The following is a 20,443-nucleotide window of genomic DNA, read 5'->3' as shown; positions in this document are numbered from 1 at the left end:
AGAGAGTCTCCTCCTGATCCGAGCCACCCAGCTTTTAAATCTTTAGCTCATACCAGCTCTAATTAAGGGGTGGAGACAGCATTTACATTTCCAGATTGAAAATGCACATGTGTACTAAACTATATTTCTAGAAAAATATTTACATAATTACAATTAACTTGAACAACTTCAAAACTAAAACTGAAACACAATCTGGGCCCAAACAAAATCTAAAAACATCTCCTCTCCCCCTCAAAAGTCTACCTTCTTAATCCACTAAGATTCATGCCGTTCACTAGGCTCCATGCTGATACTTTATGTAAGACAGTGGGCGGAAAAAGTAATCAGAAATGCAGCAGACAAGCTGCAATTAGACAGTATTGGCAGTGATTACTGATTGCTGTAAATCATGCATAAACCTAATTTTCACCTTTTCACTTACCTTGAAAAACCTCCAATCTGAAATTCTTCCTGCCTATCCCCAATTATGAGCAACACACTTTAAAGGTTTTGCAGACTTTGTAATAACATTACATTATAACAAGTTGAAATATGTAGCTGTTGTTTTGTTCACAGTATGAACCCCAACAGGTCAAATAAATAAAGGTTCAGGTACACACACACCATTATTTGCTGGGTTTTTTTTCTTTTTACAGTCTTGATATGTGACCAAAGATATTCAAATTTTTCAAACTCTCAGTGAGCTCCAGTTGATGACAGATGATAACATTTTCCCATGTCTTTGTTTTTATTTTAAAGGTGGCTTTAAATGTGAGTATAATTTTACTTTTTCTGAAACGCTGGGTAAGTTGCAGGATGCACACTTTCTAAGTTCCAGATTTTTCTTATTAGTGAATAATTAGAATAATTTCCCAATGTTTTGGGAATAACTGGCATATGGGAAAGATAAATAATTTGTCAGTTTGTAAATAATGGCTCTCAAGTTTGCACAAATACCAAAACTTTAGAAATTACTTTGTACCCTTTCCCAGATGTCCACCGTTCCCATCTGTTCTCAGTTTTATGTAGATATCATCGCTGTGTGATGTTATTTTTTTTTTATTTTTCTTACTACTTGACTGATTTTCAGTCAGTCAGTTCAGTCTATAATCAGGAAATGGTGAAGCAGAATTAAACTTGGTTTGGATATATTTAGCTGTTTTAATGAACACATGCGTTGTTTGAAGGCTGCTTTTTCTAACTCCTCGTGCTTGATATTAAAAATGTTTGATGATCTCAAACAAATAAGTGTGACAACAAAAGCAAAAATGAAAAATGAACATTTTTTTCACGGTAGAGCTTTCGATGACATTGATTCTGATGTCCGAGTGGCGGTAACAGATCTTTTCATTGTCCATCTATTAATTTCGTAGTTCTGTTATTTTTATTTGTTTAACTTCTCGTCGTTCACAATGACATACATCCGTGGTATATTTTGTTTTTACGTTTACAACGTAAAAACGAAACAGCTTACGGCTCGAACAACAATAATCAGTTAAAATTATTAGGTGGAAAACATCTGGTTATCGACGTTTCGGGTGTGTATGGGTGGATAAATCGACAGATGATTAAGCGGCCTGACGGTTTTGCTGCTTGGGCGGAATCAGTCGTGTCCAATCGAGGGCCGAGCGTTAAAAAAAAACGAGTTCCAAAACTTTTGAAGAAGCTCCTTTGTTGTCTAAGACAACTGAGCAAAGATTCCTTTGAAATACACCCAAAGCAAAGTTTCATTCGGGTTCTCATTAGATTGCAACAGTATGCAACGCTTCTTCAAACGACTTTGAGTGAAGTTTTTTCCTCCTTGGAGAGAAGATTTTCCAAAGACAGTAAGTTTTGCTGTGGTCATCTGATCGGCGAGCGGAAAGAGGACAAACAATGGCAGAAACAGACCTCCCAGAGTTAGCGTTGGACGAGGGAAACGTAGGACATGTCTGCTCAGATATATTGACAAAACGAGTCTGGCGTCCTTTTTTTTTTAGGTTGTATTTATTGTTTTCATAACGTAGAAGGTGGATGTGTTTATATAATGAAGCTAAACTTGTTACTGTTGCGCTAAGGAGTTTGTATTACAGGGTTAACGCGAAGAAAAGCAGAAGTTCAGGCACTCGTGTGTTAGAAAACCGGTGGTATGAGAGTGATTTCTGCCCCTGATTCTGCAGTGAGCATCGGATCCCAGCAGCTCAGGGACTGAGAGCATGGCAGCGCAGTTCACCATTGATGATGCCTTCGTGTTGGATGGAGATGAGGAGGAGGCTGTGAGTGATGGAGACCCGGAGGGCTGGAAGAGCAGGGACAGGGACAGAGACGGAGAGATGACGTTTGGGCCCCTGTCTTTCTCCAAACCGCAGACCCACCCTTCAGCTGCAGGCACAAGCTCACCTGATCACAGCAATATGAAGTATCAGGTACAAAAACAAAACTCACCGTCCATCTTCATCCTTTTTTTTTTATGTAGCCTGGCTTATTCCCTTATATCTGCTGATTCCCATAGAATCTGGAAAATGAAGACGCAATGGGCAACAATGGCAATTCTACCTTCAATAACTTCTTCAAAATCAGGTAGGGCCGAGGTTGGGGGAGTTTCTGTAATATCTTATAAAGTTTTCTACAAATCAGTTCCTTAAAGTACTTTCACAGAGCTTTTATCATTTTCCAGTTTTGGAAATAAAGGACACTTTGGAAAGAATGATTGAGCTTTAAGATTTTATTGTTAACAATCAAATATACTCACTTCTAAAGGTTAAGTACTTCTTAAATTTATTTATGTTTAACTTGCACCAATTTTCTCTCAATTGGCACACCTGAACTTGAATTTTTGGCTTGTTTTTTCAGGGTTCTATGGAATCCACTGAAATCATTAAGATATTCCTTTTTGCCCCAAAATATACATTAGGGCTGAGGTAGTGCCTATTCCCAGCACTCATTGGGCAACCGGTGGGGTACTGTACACCCTGGACTGGCTGTCAGTCTGTCAGCAGATAAGTCATTCACACATTTTAAAACAAATACCTAATTGGCTACTTTTTGGACATCTAAACGCTCTTACATCAGATTTTTATTGAGTATTAAAGGCTAGGTCAGGCATAGGAATCAAATAAAGCACTGAAACATTTAATTTTTTACTTTTACAGGAAGTAGTAAAATTCTGCTTATCTGTATTTACCGTGTAATAAATCAGTCTATAGTTGACAAACCTAAGCGCTGGAGATTTTAAAGTAAAACTGACTTAACTAGACAATAACTAACAATGAATATGTGTTGATTAGAATACTGCTGGATCAGAATATATTGACATTTGAGTCTTAAGCAGTATAAAATTTTGAAACATATGTAGGATCACTGTCTACATTTATGACTTGACTACTTAAATATATGTTTGTAGAAATCCTCTTTAAGAAGTATGAATTGCTTGAAGATTTTTTTTTAAATTTCTGAATGAATTGAAGATGAAATAGTCTTAAATGTTAAATATTTATAGCAAAATATAACAGCCATCACTGTAAAAACAGTGTACAGTGAAATCCTACAAGATAGTTAAAACCCCAATTAAAAAGAATTGACAGCATACTCCTTTACTCTGTTTCAAGACAAATTATAACTTGTCAGCCTGTTCTTTTACACAACAAAAAAATCAATGTGCATCAGTTTACAGCATATTTATTTTTTCGGCAGTCTCTGTTCAAAATCTCGGTTCTGTCCAACTTAATTTGTCAGAGAAAAAAGCTTTGAATTTTCTGTGTTCTGAACTTATACATCCTTCCTCTCCAAAGTGATCCGGCAACTCTGTCGTACTGCAGCTCTCAGTGGTCCTTCAGCACCCTGAGCTCGGTCACGCAGCTCTCGGCACACTGCTGCGGGTAAGTTCGGTCCTCAACCGCCTGCCTTCACACAGAGAAACACAAACAAACAGAAATAATAGAGAGAGGCATGTTTCTCAGGTGGGTCTCCCATCCGCTGGTGAAGAAAAACAGAAGAGTTGTCCTTGCTTCATTCCTCCTCCTCATTACTGGAGTTGGTAAGTTTTAAGCAAATAAGGTGTTGGTTTTACTCATTACAGTTAAAATACGCAAATACAGTATTAGTTTGTGCAGGACTTTGTAAACCTTAAAATGTCTTCAATTTGCCAAAACCTTTTAGCACCTTCTGTCCCTTCAATTTTCTTACATGTTTCCTTAAAATAGTAACACATTTTAAAAGCTTTCTTTAGCAAATATTTAAAATGCATGTGAATAGTCAGTGTTTACAACATTGACCCTTTTTCCTACTTAATACAGTTTTGTTCATAAATCCTGAACTCTCACATGCTGGATATAAAGACAGGGCACATCCAATCGAATTGGATGTGCAGAGTCATACGGTCACAGATCCAAGATTTCAGTGCCCTGAGCTTTTAGCTGCTTTGTTACGACTGTAGCCTTGTGACATGACTCTCTATCATGCTGGAAAATACTCACATCACCAAACAAAAAAGTATGTTGTTGTTTTTTTTCACTGTAGTTCTGACTGGAGGATTAGCCTCATTAGCCTGCTAGACAGGAAACCTCTGCCTTGGTCTAAAGTGATCTCTTGTAGCTTTTCTTCTTGCGTTTTCCTGTATTAGCTTCATTCATCTTCCCATCGGCTCTAACCAGGCTCCCTGTCTCTGCTGAAGAAAAGCATTCCCACAGCCTGATGCTGCCACCACCAAATTTTAGCTGAGACATCAGAGAGATGTTTACTGCAAAGTTTGCACAACGTCAGTGGCGCTTTAGAAGGCTTTAAATGTGTTATTATTTTAACAGGAACAGCTCCACCGCACAGTTTGCATAGTGTTGTGTCAGTGACATCTCCACGCATTGGACTTTGTCCGTACTGATCAGCTAAATATCAGCCTTCTCTGTTTTTCACTTCACCTTTAAGATAAATTAGAAATTGTAAATTTGAGTTATTGATAGTATTGATCTGTCTTTCCTTCTCACTCTTCTTTCATTTTTATGCTTCTTTTCAGCTCTCATTTTCACAGGGATTGTTATACAGCTAAATCCAAATGCAGGTAAGAAACCTCTGAGCTGCAGCAGTTTATAATTTTTGTTTCCTGAAGTTGCGTAATCAATCTGTTAATCATTGTGTATTTAGTGGAAAATCCCAGATAGATAAACTGATTATACACATTTCATGACCAACTGACTGAATTGCAAATAAATACATGTTTTACTGCATCATACAAGGTACAAAAAATACCTGAAATCTGTTCTTTTACAAGATATTTTTGAAATTGACTAATAATAACGTTTTTATTGAAGATCAGTAGTTGAAAATTGGCCTACATTGGCGCTGGCTGTCTGATAATGTATCTCTAGCAAATACATGTACGGTCTTGTCTTTATGAGGCCATGACATGCTCTGCTTGGTTGGTGGTAAAGGGGTTTCAAGAGTTCAAAGCCCAAGTTCAGATGTTGCTATAGAGATGTTTCTTAACCTCTTTATGAAGGCTAACATCCCCTGCTGCTCTGCTTTTATAACTGCACTGAAGTCACAGGGCTGGAGGAGAAACCAAAGGTCAGGGGCTTGTGGGGTTTGTGTGAAATGGAGGCTATGAGTTTCCAGAATGGATTTTCACATGTTGTTTCTGATGGTACAGAGCAGCAGTAGAGTGCTAGCCTCACTGCACTATTTATGTTTTTGTAAAAAGCCTTGGAATAAAGTTGTTTTGTTTTTTTTTCTTTTACTGCATCAGTTGACATTTCTAACAATGACAGTCAGTTGACTGAGTTTTGTCATTTTATACTTTTAGTGTTCCATGATGTTCCGTATTGTCCTGAGAATTAGATATTACAGGACAAAGTCGCTCTTCAATATGGGAAAAACAGGAAAACATATTTGCCCAGGCGGAAAATATGTGCATTGATTATCAGAAGTTTGTCTGCAATAAAACAGCAGCTCACCCAACCCGGCCCATATCTACAGTCAGAGGATTGGTTCAAAGTTTTACGCAACCGAAACTTTGACAAACAAGGCAGGAGGAACACCTGGTTTATCTTACCAATAAATACATTGAGCAAAATGATGGGCTGGCCGGGGAGAGAAGGCTTTTTTTCTGTACTACTGTTATGGAGGACAGTAGGACCTCCTGATACGATCAACTGGGACTTCAACTGGCAATGTGTGCTTTGATCAGTGATCTAAATAGTGATCTAAAACTTCTATCCAAATAACAACAGAAAATGTTCATCGGACGGAGTCGATGTTCTCCCAGGGCTGTCAGTCCTCAGACCTGAAATCACATAGAAAAGCTGTGGGAAGAGAAGAAGAGCATCTCGGTTTGCTTCAGTTCTGTGAACTGCAGCTTAAATCACCTGTAAGACGTTCTCTTTGCCTTAGATTGTATCAGATCTCTGCGCCACATTTACGTATTGCTCTTATCACAGAGCAAGTCTGAATTGTCTGGTCGCATTAACAGATGGGAAGACATTATTTAACATTCAGATCTTCTTATCAGAATCAACCGATTGAACCCCAGAGGAAAGGAGTTACTTTCAGAAACTTTTTTTAGTGTAAAATAACAACTTAACATAAACCTTCGATAATATCAATGAATTAAATTAATGTTTGGTTGCACAGATAAGCAGATCTGTCACTAATCAAAGTGTCCCTACAGGTGTTTCAAGTGCTATTTTCTTTGTTCCTGGATTTCTTCTTTTTATCCCTGGAGGTGAGTAGATTTTCCCTTTCATCAAATGTGCATTTTAATTTTAACATTTTTTTTTTTTTTTAAGATATTCTGGTACCTTTTGTTTTAGACGTTTTGTGACACTCTTTTTCCAGATTTAGAATATATATATCTACCAGCAGGGGGCGATGAGAGTTATTTTGTAAATCAGGATTTCTCAGGACTTTTAAAAAGTTGTATATTTTCTTATATCTGAATATAAGAAAATATACAACTTATATTCAGATATAAGAAATATAAGTATATATAAAATAACTCTCAATAAATAATGAGAGTTATTTTGTAAATCAGGATTTCTCAGGACTTTTAAAAAGTTGTATATTTTCTTATATCTGAATTTTTTCATTAGTCTTAAAGCCTTTAGTTTCATCCTAAATTTATACATGTGCTTTTGCTTTATTTTATGCCATTTTTAAAAACATTTTTATTTCTATTTTTTCAGTTATCCATTCCATGTTTTGTACTTCTGGCTCAGCACCTTGAGTGTTTTTATGCTGTGATAATACTTGTCATGTGGAACTGCATAGAGGCCTGTTGGGAAGCATCCATTGCTTGACACTGAGCCATTTCCACAAATCTGGCGGGGGGAATCAGTTCACTGGTGTTTGTTCAAAGATTTAGAATAAATATATTATCATTATTTGATCCACTTACTACTCTGCTGGGAGATAAAATCAATGTTTTTCAAGCCAGATCTTGTTCAATATTTAAACAGCTGGTTAAAACCAGGCTACTTTGAAAAAGTTTGAGTGAAAGGATAAAAAAGCAGCTACTTCAAATGGCTGGAATAAATTACACCAAGATATGTGAAAAAATATTTTTTTCTGAATTTGCAAAGTATCTTACTGAGTAAGTTAACCCGGTAATGAGTCATAATTCAGCTAAGTCTTATTTTCATAATTGTCTTAAGGAGTAAATTGATCTACCAAATGGAAAGAGGGTGTGATAAAAAGATCCCCCAAAATAAAGTACATTTAAATTTTTCTATGAATGATATTTGAACATTTTACGATTATTTTTCTGTATAATTCACACACAAAAAAAGAGATTTATACCCGTGTTTTTAGCACAGGGGTTCATTGTGGCTTATTTACATGTAGCTACTGGAATATAGAAGGGAGAAAATGGTAACATGTGGGAGTGAAATGAGGATAAAAACTGACAGAGGGGTGAATTGATCCAGAGTCCTGTGAAACCCTCTCTTTTTCTTTCAATAACTGTCATTTCCATTTTTTTCCTGCAGCGTATCACGTGATCTACATCACCTGTGCTGTCCAGGGTCGAAGAGGCTTCAAATTTTTCTACTTGCCTTACTTTGAAAAATGAGATTTCACTACGCATTACATTTCACTCCATTCCTGGTGTTCTATTTCATTGAACTGTTGTTTTCATTGTAACTTCTGTAGCATAATATACTGTCCCATTGTTGTTGTTTTTTTTATCATTGTAATGACCACTGCTACTTGAACCACTCTGTGCCTTGACTACATTTCCCCTACATGAACTAACGTTGCTCTGTGTACACACTAAAAGGAGATTGGTCTTGCCTGTGGTTTTTAGTGTTGTGTGAATAATGTCTGTGAATAAAAAATAAAAAAGTGTATATATTTTAATTTGTTGCAGAGGAATTTGGTTTTCAATGAGACTCATAATGAGCATTCCTTAATCTTTTTTTTTTATGTTTAGATGATGAATGCATTATTTCTATTGATATTAAATTCACACCAGCTGCTGATAACGGCCCTTGTAATGCTAAACAAATTAGTCCATACATTATTTGTAATTAAGTGCAATGGCACAGGGATTAGGTGTTTTAAAACAAAGAAAATATTGGTTTCTTGGCTTATTTTGCCTTTTTATTAAATAGGCAAAGAAAACAGCTTTCTGATGACTACGGAAGATGTTTTGGAGCCAGCTTACTATGGATCTTTTAACCAAATATTAGTGGGTGTGTGTGAATTTTTGAGCCGGTATATAGATGATTAAATTTAAAATGGTTTGAAAACCCTAAATCAATTCTCGCTTTGAATTCATTCACTTATAAGATGATTTCATTGTGGAATAAAATAACATTTCTAATTTATGATTGAAATCTCAAAACTGATCATGAAGATAAGGGAATGTAAACTTTATAAGCTTCTCACCAGAACTGTGTGCTTTATTTGGTGCATATTTTATGGGTAAAGATTTTTTTTTTTTTTAGCCCACAAGCAAGATGACCTCAGATGTTTATTTGGTCCTTTGACATTTCTGTGGGAGGCTGTCTTTGTCATTTACATGAAAGTCCAGACTTATATTTCTCTGCAAAATAGTTTTAAAGCAATTTTATGTCCAAGTCTTAAGTGAACAGGTTCGATTGTTAGAAATATTAATTTCTTTCCTGAATCCTGTGTGGGATTCAATTAAGATAGACAGCAGCAACGAAATGCTTTTCATTGTCAGTGTGTAAAGTAAAATTAGCTATCACTGCTGATAACTCGCTGCATTTCTAGTTTATTTCGGCACCAATCATGGGCTAGTTACTCAAGAACAAAATGAGCCTAAAACTTCCATAAAGTGTTGCCAGATTTATGCTTTAGCAAGCTGAAAAACACTGTATGTATTTAATTTTTTATCAAGTAATTAAAAAAATGTGAAAATCAAATTGTAAATCTATAGTAATTCTAACGTAGTTCTTCTTTTGATAGACTTATACATGTTGCTTGTGACAGCATCAGACTCACACAAGATGAGCATATTTGAATATTAATTGCACAGCGCTGACAATTCCCCAAACAAGGATTCAAACTGCCACAGTTTCATAAATTGCAGTAAAAAGTACCTTCAATTCTCAAACAGATTTCCAGTCGACAACAAAGCTTGTTTTTCTTTTTTATGCCAAAAGACATTTATGAAAACATTCACAATAGTTGCCACACTTCTGAGTGTCACAAGGAAATATTACATATGAATTTAATGTTCTTCTATAAGCCTGCCTTTCTTCTTTCTTCTAAAAACAGAGTGGACAGATCTGTCATATAAAACTTGTGCATAACTAGTAAATATCATTACATTATATAATATTATTTGTAGTGCTAATATAAAAAAATATTTTATATTTCTGATTAGTCATGTATTTAGGTAGTAAGCACGGAAAATAAATTGCTTCTATTTCTTTAGATACAACTAAAAATAATAGTGAATGCTATAAAAACAACTGAAGACTAAACTTGTATTAGACCTTTTGTGGGAATAAGCATTTGTAATAATAACATGGGCATAAGTACCTTAGGAGTACATCTTGTCTATTACAAACATTCAATTACATCAAAACATCCCACTGCTAGTTATGGGTTGGAGTTTTTGTAGACCTGTCCTCAACATAGCTGAGGGAATGACACATTGCTTAACAAAGAAAAAAAAACTCATCCAAATGCCCTTAAATACTAATTTAAGGGCATTTAAATTAAATTGAATTAAACCTCATTAAATGCCCTCATTTTGCCAAAATCCACCACAAAAAGTCATTTCTGCCTGTTGCCTTCAAGTTTTACAATGTACAAGTCTGTGGTAATTGATTTTTTTTTTCTGTTCTTATTTCTAGGTTATTTATTGATTAACATATTGCATGTTATTTATTTATTTGTTTATATGTAGTCATTTTGAACTCTTAGGTATATATATTTTACAAACGTTGTATTTATTACCTAAGATGGAGTAGCTTTCAACAAATAAGCAATTTCCCCTTGGGGAGCAATAGAGTATATTCTATTCTATTCTATTCTATTCTATTCTATTCTATTCTATTCTATTCTATTCTATTCTATTCTATTCTATTCTATTCTAATAAATGAGCACTGTGCAACTATATGACTATTGCAGAGAAAATAACAAAATATCTTAATAAAAACAGCTCACTAGATCATTACATTTTTTTTCCTTTATAGGAAAATGTGTGTACAAGTTTGCACATTTTCCAAATGTAATTAGTATTTAAAGTGGTAAAATTGTATGGATGTATGAAGTGCCTTGCAGTACATATTCCCTTACTTTTTCACATTCTGACAACTTAAGTGATGGAAGGATAAGAATACATATTTCTTTTTACATTTTTTTAAATAAATCATTTATTATTTTAATAATAATATGAAATATTAAATAACATATTATTTATGTTTAAAATAAATAAAAATCGGATCAACCCCACTGAGTCCGTATGTCGTAAAACCATCTTTGTGTCTCAGTTCTACACAGAATAATGTTGTTTCATAACAGTTTGCCAAACTTCAATTCAAACACAAACCTGTAAAGATATTACAAAATGTAACTTGATGTTATACATCGATGACATGTCATTGCATGAACCAATTATCTGCTCGATAATTTTAGAAAATGCTGTTAGTGACGCTAAACAACGGGAAGGACGTAACACGTTACGAAACAAGCAGTTTCGGTAAACATCGTCATTTTCCGTGAACGGTTAAGGATGGAGGAAGAGGGACGCAGGCTTCTCGAAGAGGGAATAAGAAAGAAAGTGATAAGTCCCGGAAAAGGAGACCTGTCGACCTTCCCTAATGGAACCAAGGTAAAAAGTACACTCTCGGAGCAGGAACGGGTTGTGTTTTGGGTCTAGACGTTTGTAACCGACTCCGACGAAGCACGCTAGCAACCAAAATGCTACCAGCGATCACATCTCTGCCAAATATTCCGAAATATTTGCTTCGGCGAACATTATACAAAACATGCCAGACATATACTCATAACCTGTAGACTTTTCCGGGGAATAATGTGTTTGAAATAAATAACTGTTTAATAAATATATGTTAAAAGCCTGATTGATTTTCATCTGTATGTTTTTTTTTTTCTACCATGATAAGCTAGTGGGAAAGACAGACGTAATTATGGACGCTGATTCGTTGGCACGCCATGTCAATTACTTTCCCCACATTGTGATTGGTCAGAATGCGATGACGTCAGGACCCTGTCTAGACCTGTCAGAGAGGGGCACATTTTTGTCTTGTTTGTAGCAAAACTAAGCGGTCAGCTGCCCTGATGTCTCAGAGGTTTTAACCAACCTGCCTGTTCGTGTTTGTTTTTGTGTCAGGTCGTCTTCCATTATCGCACCAGCCTCTGCGACGGCACAGTACTGGATGACTCCAGATCTATGGGCGGCCGCAGCAAACCCTTGGAGCTCATCATGGGCAAGAAGTTCAAACTGGCTGTGTGGGAAAGAATAGTAATCACCATGAGGAAAGGCGAGGTCGCAGAATTTACCTGCGACACCAAGGTAAGAGTTCTAGTCATGTTGGTGATGCTGCAACGCGATGCATCACTCTTCATAGCCTTAAACTTTTTCACATTCATTTGTGACTGACGGACGCACACGAATGTGAAGCATTAGGAAAATGACACAGAATATTCCACAATTACCTAACATCTGAACTGATTTGTATGCTCCAGATTTTATGTGGCGGTATCAGAGTAAAGGAGGCTGAATACAAATGCATGACTCCATTTTTAGGTTTTATGTAAAAGAAAAATAAATAACAAAAAACATGCATCTCTTCCAGTTCACAGTTGTTCACTGCTTTGTGTTGGTTTATCACATAAATTCCTAACAAAATATATTGACATTTGTGGTTGTGAGGTGCCAGAATGAGGTGGGGATATTTTTTCTGTAGCTGTGCTGAGATGTTGACCTTTTTCAGTGCGGATTTGCTTATTTTTGTCTTGTCTGTTTTCAGCACACGGCGCTATACCCACTCGTGTCCCAGTCCTTGAGAAACATAAGTGTTGGTAAAGACCCTCTGGAGGGCCAGAGGCACTGCTGTGGTATCGCTCAGATCCACTCCCACCACTCCTTAGGGCACAAAGATCTGGATCACCTCCAGGCTAACCCACAGCCTCTACTGTTTGCCATCGAGCTGCTGGAGGTGAGTCAGCAGTGGACAGTATCTAGTCCTCACACCTTTTATTAGTTAGTATGGGATGCACATCATATGCAAATGTGTGCATATCTAGTTTCCTAGATTTTCCAGTAGATCCATGTTTTATTTTGACCTAAGGGCATTTATTGAAAGCTGCTTACTTCGCCTTTTCCATGTTTTTATTTTTTTTATTTTTACTAATGTCTGTTTCCAAAACCCCCATGTTTGTATGTTTTTTCATAAAATAAAAAATATATATAAATTAATTTGGGGAATAATTTTTAAGTAATTTTTTAGAATACTGATTTGATGTGTATTGTGTCAGAATATTTATATTTTTTGTATCGAACCGATGTTTATTTGTTTGAAATTGCGTAAGGCCACTTTAAAGCACAAACCAAAGTGCTTAATGCAAAGAAGAAAAAAAAAAAAGAATGAAAACCTTAAACATGAGACGTAAAATATTTAAAACTGAATGACAAAAATATTAGTAAGAAAACCTGATATGGATGCAAGATAGTAAAATAAAACTTCTAATTCTAGATTAAAAGCTAAGCAGGGAAGACAAATTTTAAAATGGCTGAGGCGTTTCTGAGAAATGCCCTGGATGCAGCTGTAATCAAATCAAAGTAACATGTAGAAGAGATGAACTTCATGAGAATCCAGTCGTGCTCCTGCTGACGTCTCTGTCTCTGTCCCAGGTCCTCCCTCCCGGCTCCTTCCAGCTGGACATGTGGGCCATGACTGACAAAGAGAAGCTGGACTCTGTGCCTCATATCCATGAAGAGGGAAACTCACTGTTTAAACAGGGCAAAATTAAGGAGGCTACAGAGAAATACTACAATGCCATTGCCTGCCTCAAAAACCTGCAGATGAAGGTTTGGGAACAGTTTAGTTGGAACCTGCTGAGTTTGCTGAAACTAGAGTGAAGTTTGTGACATGTGTGTGTGTGTGTGTGTGTGTGTGTGTATTCTGAATCAATCTGCAGGAGCATCCTGGAGATGAAAACTGGGTGCAGCTGGACCAAATGATCACACCGCTGCTGCTCAACTACTGTCAGTGCCTGCTGCTTCAGGGCCAGTACTACGAAGTCATCGAGCACTGCTCCTCCCTGGTCTTTAAATATGAAGGTAAAGTTCTGACAAAGTTCAGACCATTTGCAAAAACACTTTTTTCCAAGATGAATAGTAGCTGATTCTGGGTAAGAAATCTTCTTTTTCTTGGATATGTTTTTATAGATGTGAAATTGTACTAGATGTTTCTTTAAAACAAAAATTCTTTGGAGGTTTCATATATGTCCTTGGGACATGTAATGTTAATATACTGTAGTTCATATTAACATTTTTACCAAAACTTTGTCCAGGTGGACATTGCAAGTACTGAAATTATGAAATGAAAATATGTAGGAACCCTGGTACGTCTCATTCAGTATAAAAGTATGTTAATTTATTATTTTTAATCGTCAGATAAATATGTTGGATTTATTTACTTAATATATTGATATCTACAGCTAATTGTCTCCATTAGTTCAGGTATGTTGTAGGTGTTAATATTAAATAAATTGGATCATATGTTCCAATAAGGCTTGTTTGTCAGAATTGGTTTAATTTAGTGATTCTTCTTCGCCCGCCATTTTTAACCAGATGTTTCTCTCAAGTGGCCTTCAATTAGTTGAAATTAGCAAAAAAGTTTTGTTTTAAGTAATTGACTGCTGAGAACAAAAGCTGTATCACCAGTGAACCGTAACATTATGTCGAAGAATTCACTCACTGAAATGGTCAAACAAACTTCACACCAGAGAATAAGTAAAACATTTGTTTTGACTGAATAGCTCAGGTAGTTTTGACAGCTCGCCTCACGTGCACTTATATTTTTAACGCCCTTCCTCCCAGATAACGTGAAGGCCTTCTACAAGCGGGGAAAGGCTCACGCTGCAGTGTGGAACGAGAAGGAGGCTCGGGCAGACTTCGCTAAAGTCTTGGAATTGGACCCATCTCTGGAAGCGTCGGTCAACAAGGAGGTGAAAGCCATGGAGGAGAAACTGCGCTCCAAGCAGGCGGAGGAGAAGGGTCGCTACAAAGGCCTGTTTGACTTCAAAGCGATGCCAGCTGCAGCCACTACAGTCAGTCCGAACTGAGTTTGGCTTCTGCATTCGCTTTTCATCAGCTAGTATGAATCTGAAGAACTCCTCTTCTTTCTTTCTGCAGGGCTGAACCCTGACACTGATCGAGAAGAGGATGCCAGTGGATTGAGATGGAGCAGCAGGAGAGCGGTCCTGCTGTTTTAGTTTTGTCTGTGCACTTCAGCCAAACATGTCGCCAATTTGCTCCTCTTCAGGTTCACACACAGGCACCAGAAGCATTTTTAGCCGTACTCCTCTGAATTCACGCTGCGTAAATGTGAAGCCGTGGCTCTGTTTGGAGTGTCTGTAATTTCCTGCGGAGTGGCTAATTCAGTGCTGCATATCTTTCATTTTAAGGGAACACCTTATTTATTTATTAGAAAGCCATTAACTGATTCAGAAATGTTTTAGTTAAGGATTTGCTCCAGGTGATGAGCATTCAGATTGTAAACCTTTTTTCCCCCGTTTCTCCAGAAACTAATATTTTTTATAGAATAAAACATCTTCCCCAGCATTTTCACCAAGTATGTCAAGCAGAGACCCTTTTATGTCATTGTCAGGTTCTCCAATCCTGTTAGATACACTTTGTAATAATTGCTCACAATTAGTAAATTGTAACTTCATACAGATGCTCCTTTTCAGTTTTGCTTATATGCACACACCTTAAAGTCTAACTACTCAAGCACTAAGTTCTTGTAGAAGAGACTGGACCTTAAGCCTCACTGGTTTGTGACAATCACTAAATTGAAATTATCTCCTATATACTTATTTCATGTATTGAATTAAAATATTTACATTTAGTTGTGCTCTTGATGTATTCAGCAGACACTCAGCATCTTTGCTTTGTCAGCTGCTTTGGAGAAGATGTGCTTTTCTGAACTGTTAACAAGGTGGTGATAATGTAACTGTAAATAAATTTGCATTTAATCCCCAATCTTGGATTTGTTTTTGTCTTTTTAAATATTACTTAATCAGATTGCTTCTCTTAAAACTGGGAACGGGATGGGATTAAACTATGCAAAGGTTTTTAGAAAAGTTTCAGGTTCAAAACCAGACAAATGGTCCATCTCTCAAAGTCCCTTCAATTAGATGCCAGAAAACATACAAAACAAAAGAAATAGTTTTTCCTCTTATTTAATTAAGATATACATACTGAATTGCAAAAATCTGGTTTACAAAATTTCCTTGCTAACAAAATGACTCGATGTAAAAGGTTTGTGAGAATGAGGGAATTCTAAAGTGAGCTTACTTGACAGTGAAGATTTTCAAATAAACAAAAGACTGGTGCAGTTTTAACATTGATTGTATCATTAAAAAAGCCAACTTTCCAAGTCAACTTACATTATTAAACAAATGCATTTTACTAGAGGTTTACCAAAATGACGAGCTTAAATTTCACATTCTTACAGTAGGTACAAAATTGGTTTTGCATACGCCCCACATGTTGTAGAAAGTGTAACAGTAACATAATTTAATGAAATGTATCAAATATTGGAAAGGGGAACACAATGCTCCTAGAAACGCTCACAAATAAAGCTCGGGGTGGGAGGATGAGCTCTGGTTGTAAAACATCCAACCAGGATCATGATGAGGACAACGGGTCAGGAGGGGATTCTTTTCCAAAAGGGTTATGTGCGGGCACTTCTCTCGGTTTCTGCGAGACACTCTCTGACCAGTGCACGGGCGTGGATTATACCTGAAAGAGAAAACACAGAGCATCCAATTAAACGAGAGGAATACAAGGAAGCTAAGAACGATTGTTTGTGATGCAAGATTTGCATAAAACAAGAAACCTAAAAAAGTGTTTGTTTGTTTTTTTACAACGTGCCACAATTCCTATAATTAAGAATGCTACAGAGTTCCTTCTTCAAAGCAGAAAGCAGTACTCCTGTGGTTGCAAGATTAAGTCATTTTGCAAAGAAAAAAAGTCAAGCTCCAGATACGCAGGGCTGGAAATGTATAGAATTGATCCACGAGCCCCAAATACAGAAAGAAAGTGCAATGCGTCCAAATCGATTGCAAGACATTCTGGTGTCAGATCTTCTTTCATAGTGCAGATTGAAAACACAGTCAAACTGCAGCTGCGGGCATTGACCAACTCTTCATGACACTCATCCACATTGACAGAGCTGACAGCATCAAATACCTCTCTTTAGCCTCTCCATTGCGCTCTTGCTGCCAGCGTATGTAGGCCTGATCTCACGACTCATCTCCTCGATGACAGACAGAAGCTCGCTGTAGGTGGATCCCTGGGACACTTTGACAGGCTGGTGGAGGAAAAGGAAGAGGGGGGAAAAGGAAAACCCATCAATATTTGTCGCTGTTGTGAAATCATACCACCAATCTGCAATAGTGAAGCAACTAAAGTGGCTCTGTGAGGCTCTTCAACAGGACGGGTAGTAATTTATAGTCATGTTTTGTTTTGACCAGACGATTAAGAGTTGATTCAGAATTCAGTTTAAAAATAAAATAAAAAATAAAATTTAACTCTAGGTAAAATAAATAACAGAAGCTAACTGTAATCACAACTCACATTAGTAATCATAGGAAAGTTTTGCCTGTTGCATAGATTTAGTCCAGTGCAAGTGAGTAAAAAGTCAAAACAGAAAAGAGGTAGAGTTGTTGTTTTGTTTTTTTTTTGAGTGGAGATGAAGACGGACCTGAACAAAGCCCATAGAGGGGGGACCGAAGTCACTGAAAGCTGGTCTAAAGTTGGATGACGACGGGAGTGATGGAGAGGGAACTGAAGACCCTGTGTGGAGGAGAGCGACACAGACTGTTTATATCAAGCTTTGCCATCACCTACGAGAAGGAACATCCTTCTCCAACCCTAATAAGATTACCTTTAATTATGAAAACATAACAGTAGCCAATTGAAATCACAATCAAGCCGTCTTGTACCTGGCGGTGTATGGTTGGAGCCAGACGGAGCGGGAGCGATAGGTTTATAACTCATGGCGATTTCACCAGGCAGCTCCAGGTATGATGTGCTGCTTCCTTCAGTCCCGTCAACCCAATGCTTATACAGCTTTCCTGGTGGCAATGAGCTCCTAAGAGCTGCTGCAAAAACAATTACACACAGTGGGAATAAACTTTACAATCCATCTCTATTTTTTTCTTTAGCAAATTTTCAGGTTTTACAGATCAAGATTGTAAATTTAACTTTTAAACATTCTAGTAACTTACAGATGCTGCAATTTTAACATTAACACTTAGTCATGCAGGTCACAAACTAAATGATTCACAGCCAAGCGCAGTCTGACTCTGACTTAACAAGTTCATTTGTTTCTTGCTGTTAAGATAAGCTGCTGATCAACAATAAATTTCAATCTGTTAAATCAGCATTAGTTTACCTTAATTTAAATTGTGGTATTTGTTAAACTGTGGTAAATTGTGATATTCCACTAGTGGAATGTTAAAATGTGGTTTCTTTTTTAAAAAGCTCCTTAGTGCTTCTGCAAATGGCAAATAACTATTTTAATATAAGAAAAAGCATATCTGATAAAAGCAACCACAGTTCATTGCTCCCACTGCTTCATGATTTTTTTCATCTCAACTCCACATGTATGTTCACACAATCAGCCAATATCAACAGCTGACATAAATATAAATATTGCTGCTATGGACATTTCACTGACCTTTCGATACCTTGGAGAAAACAACCACACCTTTGACTTCACCACTGATTTTCTGTTTCCGTTAAACTCCCCACAATCCTACAATCCTATCACTCTATCAGATACCATATGACCAACCCATTCCAATCCAGAAACATACGGCAACAAGATGGAAGGAAATATCGATTTTAATTTTGGTCCAGTTTTATTACCGAATGTAAAAAAAAAAGAAAAAAGACTAATATCAGTTGATATCAATGTTGGTACCAAGATACCATGCATCACTAATATGGAGTATAGATATTCATAAAATTTTAATGCCTATATAGATAGAGGTTCATCAAGCATCATCAGGAAACATTACAGGCTCAGCAGTAAACTGTTCATAATGCATCTACTGATGCATTATGAACTGAAAAAACTCAACTGAAAAAACTCAAAGAGCATTTTCAGTATCTCAGGCAGAGGATTACCTGCTGTGTAATGCGGTTATGAGACGACAGAGAACATTCTGAATCCATTTCACTGCTAAACTGTGTGAAAGTACTTAGAGAAATGGCTAATTTTGTTTTAAAAACAAAACAAAACACAGGGACTGTTGGGGTTTGGATAATTTTGTCTGCCCTCACAACAACGTTGAAATCTGTAGGGCTATGAAGACGGGACTATTATTATGAAAAGCGCTTTCTAGGAAGTGTATGGTAGGTTGTGTTAGGCTAAAGAATTTTTCTTTACCGTAAATCATAATTAGTATCAGTATTTATATTTGATATATATTACTGACATCATAAGTGCCATTCACTCCCACCTAACACTGCTTTTACCGTCTCTATATCTTTATTCCAGACCCGTTTGGTCTTTGTCTAGGTCTTTGTGACCTTTATTCACAAGTACTCTAAAAACTCTGCTGGGAGCTTCACAGATTAACTAAATCTTTTATGATAATAAATTAGACAAAGCTCAACTTTATTTACTAGTTCTGTGACTTCAGGAGTAAAGGGATCTTGATATACATTTATATATTTCACACTCTGCCACTTTCGAATTATTAAAGGTTTTGAAAACCATGAGTCACAAATATGTGATACTTTTCTTGGTCAGTAAAATAAAAAGAGGTTTCTGTTTGTAAGGTGATAAATTGTAATAATGTGTAAGGGAAATACGTTTTTTTACATATCAATGTATTAAAATGCAACTAAATTGAGAGATAATCGATATTTAATCGTTACAAATTTCATAACTTTAAAGTTACTGCAAATAATTTAAAAACAAAGGATTATTTTTACTTTAAAAAGATGAAAAGAAATAAAAATACGCCTATCTTTTATAACTTTAAACTCTTATGATCTGTCAACACTTTACGCAGCCTTTATATGTCACTATAAAGAAACAATTACAGCCATGACTGTACATGTGTGACAAGTTTAAGTTTTTCAGTCGTTTTGCTCCCTTTAAATCTGGCTCTTTGTGTGTCATATCTCGGATTTCACGCAGTCTTTCTCAGTTCTGAATGTGACAGCTCTCGGGTGACCAGCACCCGCGGAGGAAAATTACTGAATGAAACAAAAGCTGACGTTAGCTTTAAGACGAAGGTAACGTTAGCAGGATTAGCATTAACCGGTTAGCAAAACAACACAGGGGAAACAAAGGAGAAATAAGGGCTATAAGTACAAAGTATCACCTTACACGACCGGCACGTTTATAACAGTTAGCTATCCACACACGTAAACTCCAAAACGGTCTAAAAAAGATTCAAAACAAAACTATTTCTTTACCTTTCTATGAAGAGCTGAAATCTTTAGTTGGATGTGAACCTCTTCCGCTATGTGTGAGCATGCGCACAAGCGAAGTATAGTGTAGTGTTTTTTCTTGTTTAGCGCGATTTGATTGGTTGCTAGCGACACCTATTACGTTTGTTGGTAACGGCGTCAGTTTAAGGCGTAAAACCAAAAACAAATTTATTTCAAGCAGTTTGAAGACAGTTATAACTATTTTGTTAACAGTGAAACAATAATACAATAAAAACTGAATCTAAAGACTGTTACCCGTTCCCCAAATTTGATTTCCTGTCACTTTGTTGCTGTTATACAGCAATTTTCATCATTTTCAT

General features: G+C 36.6%; 3 protein-coding genes across 4 annotated transcripts; 2 read left to right on the top strand and 1 right to left on the bottom strand.

Annotated features, from left to right (window-relative positions):
* Positions 1 to 1,589: 1,589 nt before the first annotated feature.
* tmem134 (transmembrane protein 134) lies at positions 1,590 to 8,301 on the top strand. Its single transcript, XM_014472013.2, has 8 exons — positions 1,590 to 1,805; positions 2,139 to 2,384; positions 2,471 to 2,538; positions 3,750 to 3,836; positions 3,918 to 3,994; positions 4,967 to 5,011; positions 6,617 to 6,670; positions 7,932 to 8,301. Exons 2-8 carry the CDS (start codon positions 2,175 to 2,177, stop codon positions 8,012 to 8,014), a joined length of 624 nt encoding a protein of 207 aa, XP_014327499.1. The 5' UTR covers positions 1,590 to 1,805; positions 2,139 to 2,174; the 3' UTR covers positions 8,015 to 8,301.
* A 2,821-nt stretch (positions 8,302 to 11,122) lies between these two features.
* On the top strand, positions 11,123 to 15,650 carry aip (aryl hydrocarbon receptor interacting protein). The gene is made up of 7 exons (XM_005807762.3): positions 11,123 to 11,252; positions 11,772 to 11,954; positions 12,412 to 12,600; positions 13,296 to 13,472; positions 13,583 to 13,724; positions 14,487 to 14,716; positions 14,802 to 15,650. Exons 1-7 carry the CDS (start codon positions 11,154 to 11,156, stop codon positions 14,805 to 14,807), a joined length of 1,026 nt encoding a protein of 341 aa, XP_005807819.1. The 5' UTR covers positions 11,123 to 11,153; the 3' UTR covers positions 14,808 to 15,650.
* Positions 15,651 to 15,834: 184 nt separating this feature from the next.
* On the bottom strand, positions 15,835 to 20,198 carry cdk2ap2 (cyclin dependent kinase 2 associated protein 2). 2 transcript variants are annotated; one of them, XM_023334460.1, is made up of 5 exons: positions 20,109 to 20,198; positions 17,618 to 17,776; positions 17,377 to 17,468; positions 16,863 to 16,983; positions 15,835 to 16,412 (listed from the first exon to the last, which is right to left on the bottom strand). In XM_023334460.1, the coding sequence occupies exons 2-5, from the start codon at positions 17,670 to 17,672 to the stop codon at positions 16,345 to 16,347; spliced, it is 336 nt and encodes a 111-aa protein (XP_023190228.1). In that variant the 5' UTR covers positions 17,673 to 17,776; positions 20,109 to 20,198; the 3' UTR covers positions 15,835 to 16,344. The 2 variants fall into 2 exon arrangements, with proteins under 2 accessions (XP_023190228.1, XP_014327489.1); XM_014472003.2 differs by having other exon boundaries at positions 17,618 to 17,773; positions 20,109 to 20,156.
* Between the last annotated feature and the right edge of the window lie 245 nt (positions 20,199 to 20,443).

The sequence above is a fragment of the Xiphophorus maculatus genome, chromosome 5 (genome assembly GCF_002775205.1).
Source record: "Xiphophorus maculatus strain JP 163 A chromosome 5, X_maculatus-5.0-male, whole genome shotgun sequence".
Lineage (NCBI taxonomy): Eukaryota > Metazoa > Chordata > Actinopteri > Cyprinodontiformes > Poeciliidae > Xiphophorus > Xiphophorus maculatus.
Note: the sequence above shows the minus strand (reverse complement) of the source record. Positions and strands in the feature narration are given on the sequence as shown.

Coding starts and splice junctions, on each gene's coding strand:
- tmem134 (XM_014472013.2), top strand. CDS start 2,175: ATGGCAGCGCAGTTCACCATTGATGATGCCTTCGTGTTGGATGGAGAT. Junction 3,837..3,917: donor CTCTCGGCACACTGCTGCGG/GTAAGTTCGGTC, acceptor CATGTTTCTCAG/GTGGGTCTCCCATCCGCTGG. Junction 3,995..4,966: donor CCTCCTCATTACTGGAGTTG/GTAAGTTTTAAG, acceptor GCTTCTTTTCAG/CTCTCATTTTCACAGGGATT.
- aip (XM_005807762.3), top strand. CDS start 11,154: ATGGAGGAAGAGGGACGCAGGCTTCTCGAAGAGGGAATAAGAAAGAAA. Junction 12,601..13,295: donor TTGCCATCGAGCTGCTGGAG/GTGAGTCAGCAG, acceptor TCTCTGTCCCAG/GTCCTCCCTCCCGGCTCCTT. Junction 13,473..13,582: donor TCAAAAACCTGCAGATGAAG/GTTTGGGAACAG, acceptor ATCAATCTGCAG/GAGCATCCTGGAGATGAAAA.
- cdk2ap2 (XM_023334460.1), bottom strand. CDS start 17,672: ATGAGTTATAAACCTATCGCTCCCGCTCCGTCTGGCTCCAACCATACA. Junction 17,469..17,617: donor CTCCAACCATACACCGCCAG/GTACAAGACGGC, acceptor TCCTCCACACAG/GGTCTTCAGTTCCCTCTCCA. Junction 16,413..16,862: donor AATGGAGAGGCTAAAGAGAG/GTATTTGATGCT, acceptor TTTCTCTTTCAG/GTATAATCCACGCCCGTGCA.